Source organism: Cicer arietinum, chromosome 5 (assembly GCF_000331145.2).
Source record: "Cicer arietinum cultivar CDC Frontier isolate Library 1 chromosome 5, Cicar.CDCFrontier_v2.0, whole genome shotgun sequence".
NCBI lineage: Eukaryota > Viridiplantae > Streptophyta > Magnoliopsida > Fabales > Fabaceae > Cicer > Cicer arietinum.
This window is the reverse complement of record NC_021164.2, coordinates 78,675,062-78,687,500: the sequence shown is the minus strand read 5'-3', so window position 1 is coordinate 78,687,500 and position 12,439 is coordinate 78,675,062. Positions and strand designations below refer to the sequence as shown.

Genomic DNA, 12,439 nt, shown 5'->3' with positions numbered 1-12,439 from the left:
GGGGGGGAGAGCAGGGGAACAAGAGAAATTTCTCACTCGATTTGAGAGTGTTTGTTGAGAAGGGTATGCTATGATTGATATATTTTTAATTGGTATTATTAGAAGTAGGTGAAAACGATCTAGAGAATTTTTCTAAGCCCTTCAATACCCTCCAAAATAATTCTTCAATATATTTTTAGAGTTCCACCAGTATGAGGGATTTTGTATTATGATAAAAAAACATATCACTCACTCAAGTTGGAGGACTGTCCTTCCATCCTTTCCCCCCCTTCGTTTTCAATCATAAAAGTTTTTACGAGGATAGCAGGTTACTCAAGCTAATCTTTGGCGGACCGACTCAAGGGTTTACTCATGGTTATGTAAATCATTGCTCAACTTCTTCGGATTCATTTTTGAGCAACTGAAGCAACCGGTAAGAAGTAAAGTAGATTGTCAAATAGTGGTCTATAATGACTATTTATCATGGCAAGCTTTAAACAGGTTAAGATACTATTTTCACAAGAAAATACTGTAAAAATCAATTGTCCCATCTGTAACAATTGCTATGTATTTAATCACCTCTGTGAACTCCTGATTTGAGATGATATCCATTGATACAATCTCTGTTTTGTTTAAATTTAAGATTTCTAGCAAGATATCTGTCATCCTTTTACCAACTTTATATGACTCTGCTGTTTTGCATGTACCTGACCAGGATAACAAAAAAAAAGTATGAAGTTTTTTTCTATAATGCAAAATGATGATAGTATGAAAGTTAGTGGTGTACAAATATTTACCTACAACCTGAACCAGTCTATACAAATCTTGCTTCTGACCACTACCAGAAATTCTTATTCTCACAAAACAACCAACAACACTATCATGAAACTTCTCTGTATCTTCAAGTAAATCTTCCACTAAATTGCGCCTTAGATAAATTAAATTAATATTATGATTATCAATAGCCGCATAATCATCAACTTTAGATTGTGTATCGCCCTTTCTACGACTTTTACGTTTCTTATCTTTTCCAGCTTTCATAAATGCATCGCCATTGCCATCACCATCCAAATGACTAATTTCAGTATCAACGACACTCCCCTGGAGATCTTCAGCCTGAGAATCCTCTTTGATAAGGAAATGGGACTCAAGAAGTTTTAACATTTCAAAATGTCCAACTCTTGGTTTACCAAACAAATTTTGAAGCCTCACGTCACAAATGATTTGACTTTTTCGGCGAGGATCTCGAAGCTTATTTATTTTAATATACTCTAGCAAAAGAGCCTGCACATCAAACTGTGACAACATAGATTTATCTCCATTTCTCATGTGCATAACAAACTCCAAAAGCTCCTTTGAAGCCCACTCAGTGCTTTCTTCTGTAGATGTCCCATCAGCACGATGCGCTGTCACTGCACTATATGAATTCCCTTCTTTGGATCGAGACTTTGCCCGTTTCTTGGACTTCCTTTTTTTAGGTCGACTCGAATCTGCGTTCACATATGAGCTATCAGAATCTGATCCTCTATCATTAGTGGCATCAAAAAGTTCATCTGGCGATTCCTCTTTAGAAGGAAGCATATCAGATCCCTTCCAAGGGTTTTTAGCTTGACTGAGTTCATCAAATGTTAGAGATAGCTTTCCTTTTAGATCTACATAGTAATCCTTGAAGAGATATTCCCAGCTATTTTTGTCATCAAAATCAACTTGTACCTGCACCAACCACGAAAAATAACTAATTATAGAAGTAGGTGCCCCTGATTAATGACATTATAAACTCGCATGTTTGCATTTTATCTTTAAAGTGGTCTATGTAGTTATTGTTGCTGGGTTTGTAGTTCCTGTAGGTGTGGGATAGTTGGATATGTATAAATACTATGCGGTTTATGGATGCAGAAACCAAAATCAGTGAGAAAACCTTTGCAATAATCATTAATGAAACAAGAAAAACTTCATCAGGATTCTGGACTATTTATATTGCATTCCCCTCAAAGTTGGGCACTCCTACAAGTAAAATTACATTCCCCTAAAATTTAAATCTTCTAGCTGAAAAGTAATTCTAGCATCACCTGGTGTTGGTTAGAAAATAAAAGAAAAATTACGTAATGCCTGCTAAGTTGGGCCATACACCACTAAACATCGTTCTTCCAAATTCATTTTTCTCCATAGGCAACATTTTTTATTGCATATACTTGTTTACCATGACACCTTCTAGTGTTGGCACTTAAGATTGGCATTAAATAATATCAATATTTCATTAAAGGCTACCCTTCTATTTCGTTCATGTCCACTTCTGTGAGAAATACAGATTGATGCCTATTGATTCATCTTTGGAAATTTAAAGTGCATTAGTATATATTTCAAAAAGAAAAAACTAAATGAAACTATGTATTTTGTAGAATCTGGGTACTGTGCTAGGTGTTGATCTTCTACATTCAATCCAGCAACTGCATTTATTATTTCTGTCACCTTCGCAACTGGTTGCACCTTGTCTCCGCAACCGGCAGCCACGCGACGTTTTCCCATTGATTGAGCCGTCGGCACAACACATGCTTGTTTCATTGCTAATAATCTTAAGTTTGGATCCCTTACAGCAATGTTTTGCACCATAAAAGAATGTTCCCAAATGTTACACATAGGGGATTCAAGTGAACCATTTGACATCGTAAGCATGTATAGAACCTTAATCTTGACTAGATCTCTTAAATAAAAATCTGACACTTCTAGATCTCTATCCTATATGAGAGACCAGATTCACTTGTCCGTGAATGCAAGCACAGGTATGCTTAATAGTCCAAATATGTAGCCCAAGAAAAAACAAAAGGAAGTTAGAAAAAAGAGAAGTAAATATAAAAAACCAATGATGACTACCACCTCAACTAACTGAAGCAGTGTAGATGGATCAACACTTTATCAGCTCAAAACACATATATGTTGCATCTGACAATAAATAGGGTAAGAACAGAAGATATACCATGTTGTTTCCCTGCTCATTCTGTTCAATCAACATTACTGTTCTCATGCATGTCTCGCAAAAGCCCTTGTTTCCCCTAACACATAACATAACAGCATCTTTGATACAACCCTTGCACAAAGAGAATGTACATGTATAGCACATATAAAATGCATTCTTCTCACAGTTGCTGCAAATATGCCAACCTAAGATCAAAGATGTAGAAAGTCAGACATGGTATAGAAATGTAAATATTAAAATGCTTTTTGCAGACTGAATACTAGGGCATTCAGGAAAAAATCAATTATGTTCTGAACACAAACGAAAAATTCAATGCCAACCACTGTTTCTTTAAACATTACTGTGCAAACAAGGTACACTAAAAATGAGAACAACAATTGAAAAAATTAAAATTTGTATGCATCTTAATTGAAGAACACTGAGGTTTGACGCAGTTATTACACTTAGCAAATAATCTACTAAACTAATAACTGAAATTTATCATAAGATTTTTTTATCAGATATTTAAAATTATTCTAACTTAATCTACAAAACATAGAAAAGTGTAGCATTCACAAAGCAGCACTCCCTCCTTAAAGTATTTGGCAATGATAGTAATAAATAAGAGCCCTTGCATCAAGATATCAATCACCTTGTATCCAACAATCATTCGACAATGATATGTGGGCAAATCCCAAGAAAGGGACTGATCTACCTCCACATCCCGACTTTTTTTTAGTTCACGATATCAATACATTAGATTGTCAAGGAATGATTCAGACACCAACAAGAATTGTTGGCAGTAATTTTATGAAGCCTAACAACGCTTAATTAACAGGTGTTATACTTTATTGGCCCAAAGGAACATCTTGATTCATGATCATCCTGGTAATACGAACTTCCATAATATCATGCAGAGGCAAGCACCTCAAATCAGCAAAAGGCTTATCTAATCTTCATTCACAACTCATGCTTATCCTAGCATTAGGAAGGAAGTCGGCCCAATCCACACATCTACTGATCATAGCTCTAAAGCTTCTAATAGAACAATTTTTATAATTGGAGCCTTCACACAATGGTAAAGTTGATGCCTTGTAAACTGGAGGTCTCCGATTCAAATCCTAGAAACAACCTCTACACTTGCATACGTCTACCCTCCACAGACCTTACCTGATATCTGGCATGAGACTTATGCACTGGGATGCCCTTTGATACTGTAAGTATCATTACTAATCATTATGAAAGATGCACTGCTTTAATAAAATTGAGTATGAGCCAACTTGTTCCGGTACAACAAAACTAGAGATCAAGATTGATCAATGCTGATTTATTATATGTTTACATGTTTAGCTTTTAGATTTATTGGAATAAATCTATTCAAACCAGATTTTGACTTTTGTTTAAACTTACCGTTGCTTCGCTCATCATTTGAGTTCGGAAATTTTGTATAAAAAACCATGCTATCAATGCACTCTTTATTTAATCAAGCTATTCTAAAAGATAATTTTGTCAAGGATCTTATCATGTACTAAAGTCGCACTACCACATGCAAAATTCATGCACATAATGTTTTTTGTAGTGCCCCTCTAACATTCAAGTCTGGCTCCGTCTCTGAGAAAAATATGGGGAAGACATGTAGAAGCAAACTCACAACTTTTGAAACCATAAGTATTTACTTACACTACACTTGTACTAGTAATTGATGTTATATATCCAAATTCCGAATGAGAATTTTATCATAACAACACTTGAAGAGTCTAAAGATTCAAAAGACAACACAGATACTAAAAAGTAAAAGCCAGCACTTAACTAACCCTTGAAATAAATAGCAAGGAAACCATAATGAAGACAATAAGAGAGACTCATAATAAGTAAACTGACCACAATTCCACTTTCCCTTGGTTTGAAAGAATGCCTCGTCGTGATTAACACAAGAAGGGTGGTAAGCCTTGGGGCAACCCCTAATAAAAAGATCAATCAAATAAAAAACAATGAAATTACCAAACAAACAAACATAAACATAATGAATGGAATTACAAAGCTCATAATGTGAGTGAGTGTGAAGTTTCACCTGCGGTCACAGAGCACAAGGTCACCCCCATCGAAGCAAATGAAACAGACGTCCTCTTCCATCTTTTTCCTCGAAGGAACTCTCCCACTGGACTTTGAATTCTTCCCATGTCCACGCTTCCTTTTCCCAACACTCGCCTCCTCAACCACCTCCATCTCCTCAGCAACCTCTTTATCTTCTGCAAAACCACCATCACCATCAGCTTCTTCTTCTTCTTCTTCGTCCTCATCTTGCTCTTGCTCTTGCTCTTGTTCTTCATCATCTTCTTGATGTTGTTGCTCTCCTTCTTCTTCATCCTCTTCTTGTTCTTGCTCTTGCTCTTGTTTTTCATCGTCTACTTGATGGTGAAGTTGTTGTTCTCCTTCCACTTCCTCTTCTCCTTCTCCTTCTCCTTCTCCTTCTCTTTCTCCTTCTCCTTCTCCATCTCCTTCTCCTTGCACTTGCTCTTGTTGTTCAGCGTCTCCTTGATGTTCTTGCTCTACCATCAAAGGAGCATCACATGTGTTATCTTCCCTAACTTGAACCTCCTCCTCCACAATTTTTAAATTGAGTTCGTCCCCTTCCACATTCACAGGCTCCAAATCAACGTCGGTTCCATCATTCCCCTTCTCCTCCGCAACAATTTCACCATCCACCACATGCAATTCACCGACATCCATGGTTACCACGTGATCAAAAACAACCGCTGTTTCCATGGCGTCATCATTCGTCTCCTCTGTAATCTCGGCATTAAGGCCTCCGTCGTTGGGGAAATTAGAAAGAGAGTCGTGAATATCGCCATTGATTGGAAGGTTCTGCGGCTGCGGAGGTGACAAATCGGAGGGTTGTTGAAGCGGAGGAGGAGATTGGTTACGTGGAGCTTCATCGACTTCGGCATCCATAGTGAAAATTGAAATCCCTAGATGTGATATTAATTAAATTAAGAACTCGAAATTAAATGCAACAATATTCGAATCACACTATAAATGAATGAAACGAAACGGGATTTATTGATTCCTTTGTCTCTTTATTTGGTTGCTGTGTTCTGTGGTGTCTGTGTCACACATCACACAAATCAAACTACCATTCTATTCCTTACTACTTGTTCTTATTACTGCTTCGAATTGAAATTAAAATTAAAATTCGCTACATTGAAGCTTCGTTACCTTTGTGCCCTAATCACTCAAAATCGGAGCCCCGGCATTATTTATGGGCTACCACTTTCTACCATACGTGTCATTTTTCGGCCCGATACCACGCGGCCTCAAGTAGTTGGGCCATGAAAGCTCACGTGTACCGGAGAATGTCTCAAAGTAGTACAAATTTTTTTTTTTCTTTCAAGAGTGACATAGTTAAAGTGATCTTTATTAGCTAATTTTTCATTGCAATCTCGAATCAGACCTAAAAACTAGAAATACAATTATATGAGTTTAAAAACTAAAAACCGAAATGTTTTTTAAAATTAAGTTATATTTATAATATAAATTTATTTTACATATGCTCAATTTCAACTCCTTTATTAGTGCCATTATATTTTATAAAAAAATTTAAACTATTGTAATTTTTGTTGTCATAACAAATTATTATTAATTGTCAATATAAATAATTTTATATTGATTGTGCGTATTATTTATTTTCAAAAATAATTATATAACCATTTATTTTAATGTTACTTATTATATTTTATTATATTATTGTAACCATGTTATAGAAGTAATCATAAGATATTAAATTCTCATTAAATGACTACTTTTCTTTTTAGTAACCACGTTACAATTTTCCATCTTTAAAAGAGTTCATTTTCATGATTAATAAAATCCGATTAAATCTGTTTCAATAGTTGGGTGAATGAGTTCAAAAATATTATAAATTATTATTCTAAAACTAATTAGGAAATATAGACTATGTGTTTAATATAAGTGGTTTTGGTAGACGAAATACAGTATCAATATTATAAATTGAATTAAGTATTACAAAAAATACATATACTTAAAAAATACAATTATTTTGAAATTTTACTTGTATTAAAATGAAGATACATGTATAAAAATAATTTAAAAATTTGATCCATGGATAGAAAATTATTTTCATGATAATTTCAAAAAAAATATATTACTATCGATTATTACACGTGAAGAATCCGTCTCCTTTTTCTATTATTTTTGGGTCTTTCTATTGCTTTCAAATTTTAACTGTATATCGTTGTATACTATTTCAATAATTTGTGTGTCTGCATTTTGTTATTTCATTTTTCAACATTGGAAGTGTAATATTTATTTGTTAGTCGTGTGACATGCTATGCTACGAAAATATATTGTTAACCAAAACCTTGCCTAACAAAACCAAAATTTTGAATACAAAGAAAATATATATACACAATTCATATACAAGTAATTATAGAAAAATTAATAAAAAAATATATGTAAAAATGACTTTAAAACTATTTAAAAGTTTTTTGACATTATTAAGAAAAAACATACATAAAAAGACTTATCCACATTTAATATTCAACATGTATCAAATAAAATTATCTCATTAGAAGAAACCTATAAGAGAGAAAATAATAATAATAATAATAATAATAATAATAATAATAATAATAATAATAATAATAATAATAATAAAAGAAAAAACTTACATCAATCTTTTCAAATTAAAGAATTAAGAATTTTGTGTTTCTCAAGTAAATAAAATATAAATAGAATTGTATGTTTTTTTCATCATTTCATTACACTTACAAAAATAGTTTTTATTTTAAAGTTGAATTTTTTTTTCCCTCAATTATCAAATTTATTACAATTTTAGTTTCAACCTCAATTGTTTACCTTTTGAATGGTGATTTTTAACTACAAAATGGTGATATATTTTCTAAATTGTAAATTTGAAGAGAAAATACCTATTAAGATTAAGCATCATCATTTTTTAAATTAAAAATAACTATTTTTAGGTAACATTTATGGATGGGGATAAATATGATAGTAAATGTGATAAATTAAAAAATTCAGTTTTAAAATAGAAGAATTAATTTTATAAATTTAATACAATAAAATACCAAAATCTACGTTTAATTTTTATAAAAAAATTAGGGACAATATTCGGAGAATTTGCAATGATAGCGATGTAATTGTGGTTAGGGGGCCAGTCTTAGTGGCTTGAATAGGGAGTTTATTTTAAAAACAAAGTGTTTGCAATTAGTTGAAGTCAATAATTTTTTTCAGTAATTGAAGCGTAATACTTAATTATAATTATAATTTATTTTGCCAATTTTATAGTTTTTATCTGATGTGGCAATTAGTGAATGACATATGCGGATACCACATTATTCTATTTATAGAGAAAAAAAAACAATTTTTTATTTCATATATAACCATAAAAAATAATTATTGTTATTTATACATTATTTGAGATAAAAAAATAATTGTTATTTACACTAACCCTAATTAGATTTACAAATTAAGGTTTTTTTTCATCGTCACTAAAGTTCCTAAATCAAATTTCCGAAATCAATTTTAATAAGGCTAACTTACTAACTCTAATAATATGCTTAGAATTGTTATTATTAGTAAATCAAATTTCTTCAGCGTTATTTTTCATTTCTAAACCTCCTCTGTTCCTACAAAACTCATCCTCATCGAAGAGTCTACCTAAAAAGGCTCTTCGAAGAGGAACACAATTTGGACCACGAGCAAGATGAAATAAGTATACTAAAAACTCTAATGTTGGGTTATAGATGGTGCAGTCAAACCAGAACAGGGATTTATGCGCGGCGCTACATTCTTTTAGTGGATTTATATTTGGCTTCTATTTCATCATCTTGCCTTCATGTACTTTTCAATAGCATACAAATGCAACTATGAATCACCTTTTAAACTATCACATACAAATCAAACATTTATTTTATTTCGATACACACATTTTATTTTAGTTTATTTTTATTCTCTTTGATTTTACAAGATTTGGATAAGTATCATGCTTCATCAATATTTAAATTTTGGAAGCTTCAATTGGCCTTTTCCCTTGCTGGTAATACTGGAAATAGATCTCAACATAATTTTTCACTGGTCTGTATAATATTGGCCTAGACTCGTTCACTAGTTTGTCAACTGGTTTAATCTCTTTTTCTGAATCTGGGACGCAGAACATAGCTAATGAGAGCCTTTCCTTTTCTGGATTTATCACTACTCTGTGTACTGGACTTTGGAAAATTCCATTGCTCATTATCTGTGTATCACATTCAAGTTCAATAAGTTGTGTCAATCATGTCAGTTATATATCATGGATAAGCTTTGGTATTGTACTAACTTTATAGACAAGTGTAATCACTCTTAATTGAGTATTCAAAACCATTTAAACACCGCTATCATAAAGGAAGGTGCACAACCAGTGAAAGTAAAAGCATATAGATATCCTCCTTGCCAAAAAGAACAATTGAGGAGTGCTAACAACACTTTCTAAAACACTCAATTTAATTGGTTAAAATTCTCATAAGTCCCGCCATATCACGTGGGTCCAATATGAATTTGGTAAGATCTATGTGGATTTTAACCAATCAAAGAGAGTGTGTTGAAAAGTGTGTTAGAGAGGGTCTTGTTAGTATTATTCAAAACTTTATTATATCTTAGATTTCTAAAAGGAGTTCTGAAGTAAAATAAAAAGTTTAAACAACCCAAGACAAAGAACAGAGGTAGTAGTTAATTAGTTGTTACCTACCTCTATTTGATCACCAACATTAATCACGAGAGCATCAGGGATTATTGGAATTTTAAACCACTGATTATCTTTGAGGACTTGGAGGCCTTCTACCTCTTTATCTTGCAACACAAAAGTTATAGTCGATCCATCAGCATGTGACTTTAAGCCCAAAACATGATCAGCCATAGGACATGGAGGGTAGTAATTGAATCTCAAAAACATTGAACCTCTCTCTCCACATTCTTTTACGAAGCAGTCCTCTTCCAAGTTCAGTGATTTTGCCATGGCCCTTAAAATTACTTCACTTAGCTGCTTTAAACTTTCTGTATATTGTAGTATAGTACTCCTGCATTGAGAAATCCACTGTAATGAAATATATTGTTCACGTACAAATTAATAGAGAGCAAATAGTTGTCACTGAAGAATAAAACTATTTGCTCCATAACAGTGATCTACTTGCTCTATAGCCAAAGTCTCTCATAGATTGCAAGTTCAACACAACTATTTGTTCTTACCTCTCCCTATTTGCTTATTGAATTCAAACTTGGAATCAACGGGGAAATTGGCTGTTCCTTGTCCAAGAATAACAACATTAAGGTTATATTTGGATAATCAATTTAATTGAGCACTTATAGCATAAGCTTATTTTTTTTTTAAATATAGCATAAGCATTTATCATCATATAAATGTTCATGTATAAATTATTTCAATAATAAAAGATAAAATAAAATAAACTATTTTTATGTAAACTATAAATTTTTTCATAAGCTGGAAAGCTTATGCAAATAAGCTAAAAATATTTTATGCAAGACTCACAAATATTTACGTAAGATCTAATAAGTCAATTCAAACAGACCTTAAGTATATTTAAAAATTATAAATAGTTTATGCTTACCGGAATATCCAAGACATGCAAAAGAATATTCAGTGTTATTGAGAACTTAGTGGTGATAAGAATTTATACCTGAAGTCATTGGGTTTTTGGGGCCAAACTTTGAAATTCCTCTGATCTTCAGGCTGTACCTTCAGATATACTCTGTCAGTCCAATCAAGCCTTTGATTTTGTGAATATATGACATCATTTCCATATCCTTCAATGCCGTTAGGTTCCCTTGCATATTTTTGCTTTTCCTCCTTTGGAAGATCAAAGAATTGCTTCGAAATTTCCCTCACTTTGTCAAGAAACAAGCTTGTCATACCATGGTTTATTGCCTGAATCAGGCAAAACAATTCGGAATATTAGTGGAGCTCAGCCCCTAAATATAATATTTTGTGTGTTGATCTGTGCAAAAAAAAGTTGATTTTGAATAAATTGAATATATAAAATTGATTTTTGCAAAAAGTTAGATAAATATAAAATGGTTTATATTTTGATATGTTCACCGAAAAAAGTAAATTAAACAATAATTTTTTGTGTATAAAAATCATGTTTAGAATAAAAAATTGCAAATCATAACTTCACGTTATAATATAGAATTTCAATCTATGTCACTCAAGCATTAAAGCATTTCAAAATCAACTTTACATATTTAGAATCAATTTTAACTCATCCAAAGGTGAATCTAAAGGTTTAAAATTGATTTTGACAGGATTAGAGTTACTCAATTATATTTGATTTTGCATGTACAATTAATTATAACTTTAAAATAGTATTTATTTTTTTTCTCTCTCTAAATATGATTTTTACCCTCAAATTTAAATTTGCTTAACTTCATATCATATTCACACATAAATAGTTTTATCTTAAATTCTTTTACACTAAAATCAATTCTATGAATTCAATTCACGCAAAATTTTATTGAACTAATTGTGTAATGTTTAGAGAAGGTAATAATAGTTGAAAAATGAAGTTATATAAATAAAAAAGTAAAAGGAGACCTGGAAGAATTCCCAAGAAGAGAGTGCAGAGTGGAGTTTATGAAGCTCTTGTTGTTGTGTTGTAGATGGAGATGTGAGGTTGTGAATGTCAATAACTGGAATATGAATATCTGATTCTGAAGGAAGAAGTGCATCACGAAATCCAACACCACCATCCTCATAGATGTAATTATTTGGCAGATTTTCAGGATTCAACGCAAGCTCTTGCACTGATTTACTACCCATTATCTCTATTCTCTGCCTCTACTGAACCCGCCGATTCTGCCATCTTAATAATAATATATATTACATACACAGAAGTCAAAGCTGCCTTAACAGTTGTTCTTTTTTTTATGTATTTTTTCTTCTCCCAGGTTTTTTAAAGAAAGAAACTCTAATAATCTTGAATTTGATTAAACATAAATAAAAGACTTAATTGCAGTTTTGTTTCTCTATTTTAACTGAATCGCAAAAGTAGTCCTCCATTTTAGTTTCCAAACAGAACTTTGGTCTAAAACTTGGTGAAATTTCATTTTTTTTAAGTCGCACCACACCATTTATGATTAATAGATTTCAGGTACTTGCACCACGAAATCTTAAGACATTGTGTGATTTAAATAAACCTAAAAAAAATGAAACTTCATCAAATTTTGAATCAAAATTCTGTTTGGAAGACCAAAACTACAATTAAACCTAAATAAAGTACTTTCAAAATTCATTTTTAGATTAATAGAAATTTCCTTTAAAAATTCATCTTTAACAATCATTGACTAGTTTAATAGTACTTTCTTAAAAAAAAGTAATTATTTTTCCGTACCTTGTATTGTCACTAATAAATAAAATAAAATTTTACGAGTAAATCTATCTTTTAAGGAATTATCTTATTTATTCTAGCCAGTATACTTTTT

General features: G+C 31.9%; 2 protein-coding genes across 2 annotated transcripts in view; both read right to left on the bottom strand.

Moving 5' to 3' along the window:
* The window catches only part of LOC101504927 (zinc finger CCCH domain-containing protein 19), a 10,821-nt gene extending 4,670 nt beyond the window's left edge, over positions 1–6,151 (bottom strand). The window contains exons 1-5 of the mRNA XM_012715984.2: positions 5,004–6,151; positions 4,814–4,893; positions 2,954–3,138; positions 777–1,692; positions 559–686 (exon numbers count right to left, since the gene is read on the bottom strand). Of these exons, the coding sequence (XP_012571438.1) occupies positions 559–686; positions 777–1,692; positions 2,954–3,138; positions 4,814–4,893; positions 5,004–5,884 (2,190 nt within the window). The 5' untranslated portion in view covers positions 5,885–6,151. The remainder of the gene's footprint in view (positions 1–558; positions 687–776; positions 1,693–2,953; positions 3,139–4,813; positions 4,894–5,003) is intronic.
* Positions 6,152–8,853: 2,702 nt separating this feature from the next.
* Positions 8,854–11,851, bottom strand: LOC105852186 (protein LATERAL BRANCHING OXIDOREDUCTASE 1-like). The gene is made up of 4 exons (XM_012715985.3): positions 11,553–11,851; positions 10,639–10,886; positions 9,693–10,020; positions 8,854–9,203 (listed from the first exon to the last, which is right to left on the bottom strand). Exons 1-4 carry the CDS (start codon positions 11,775–11,777, stop codon positions 8,967–8,969), a joined length of 1,038 nt encoding a protein of 345 aa, XP_012571439.1. The 5' UTR covers positions 11,778–11,851; the 3' UTR covers positions 8,854–8,966.
* Between the last annotated feature and the right edge of the window lie 588 nt (positions 11,852–12,439).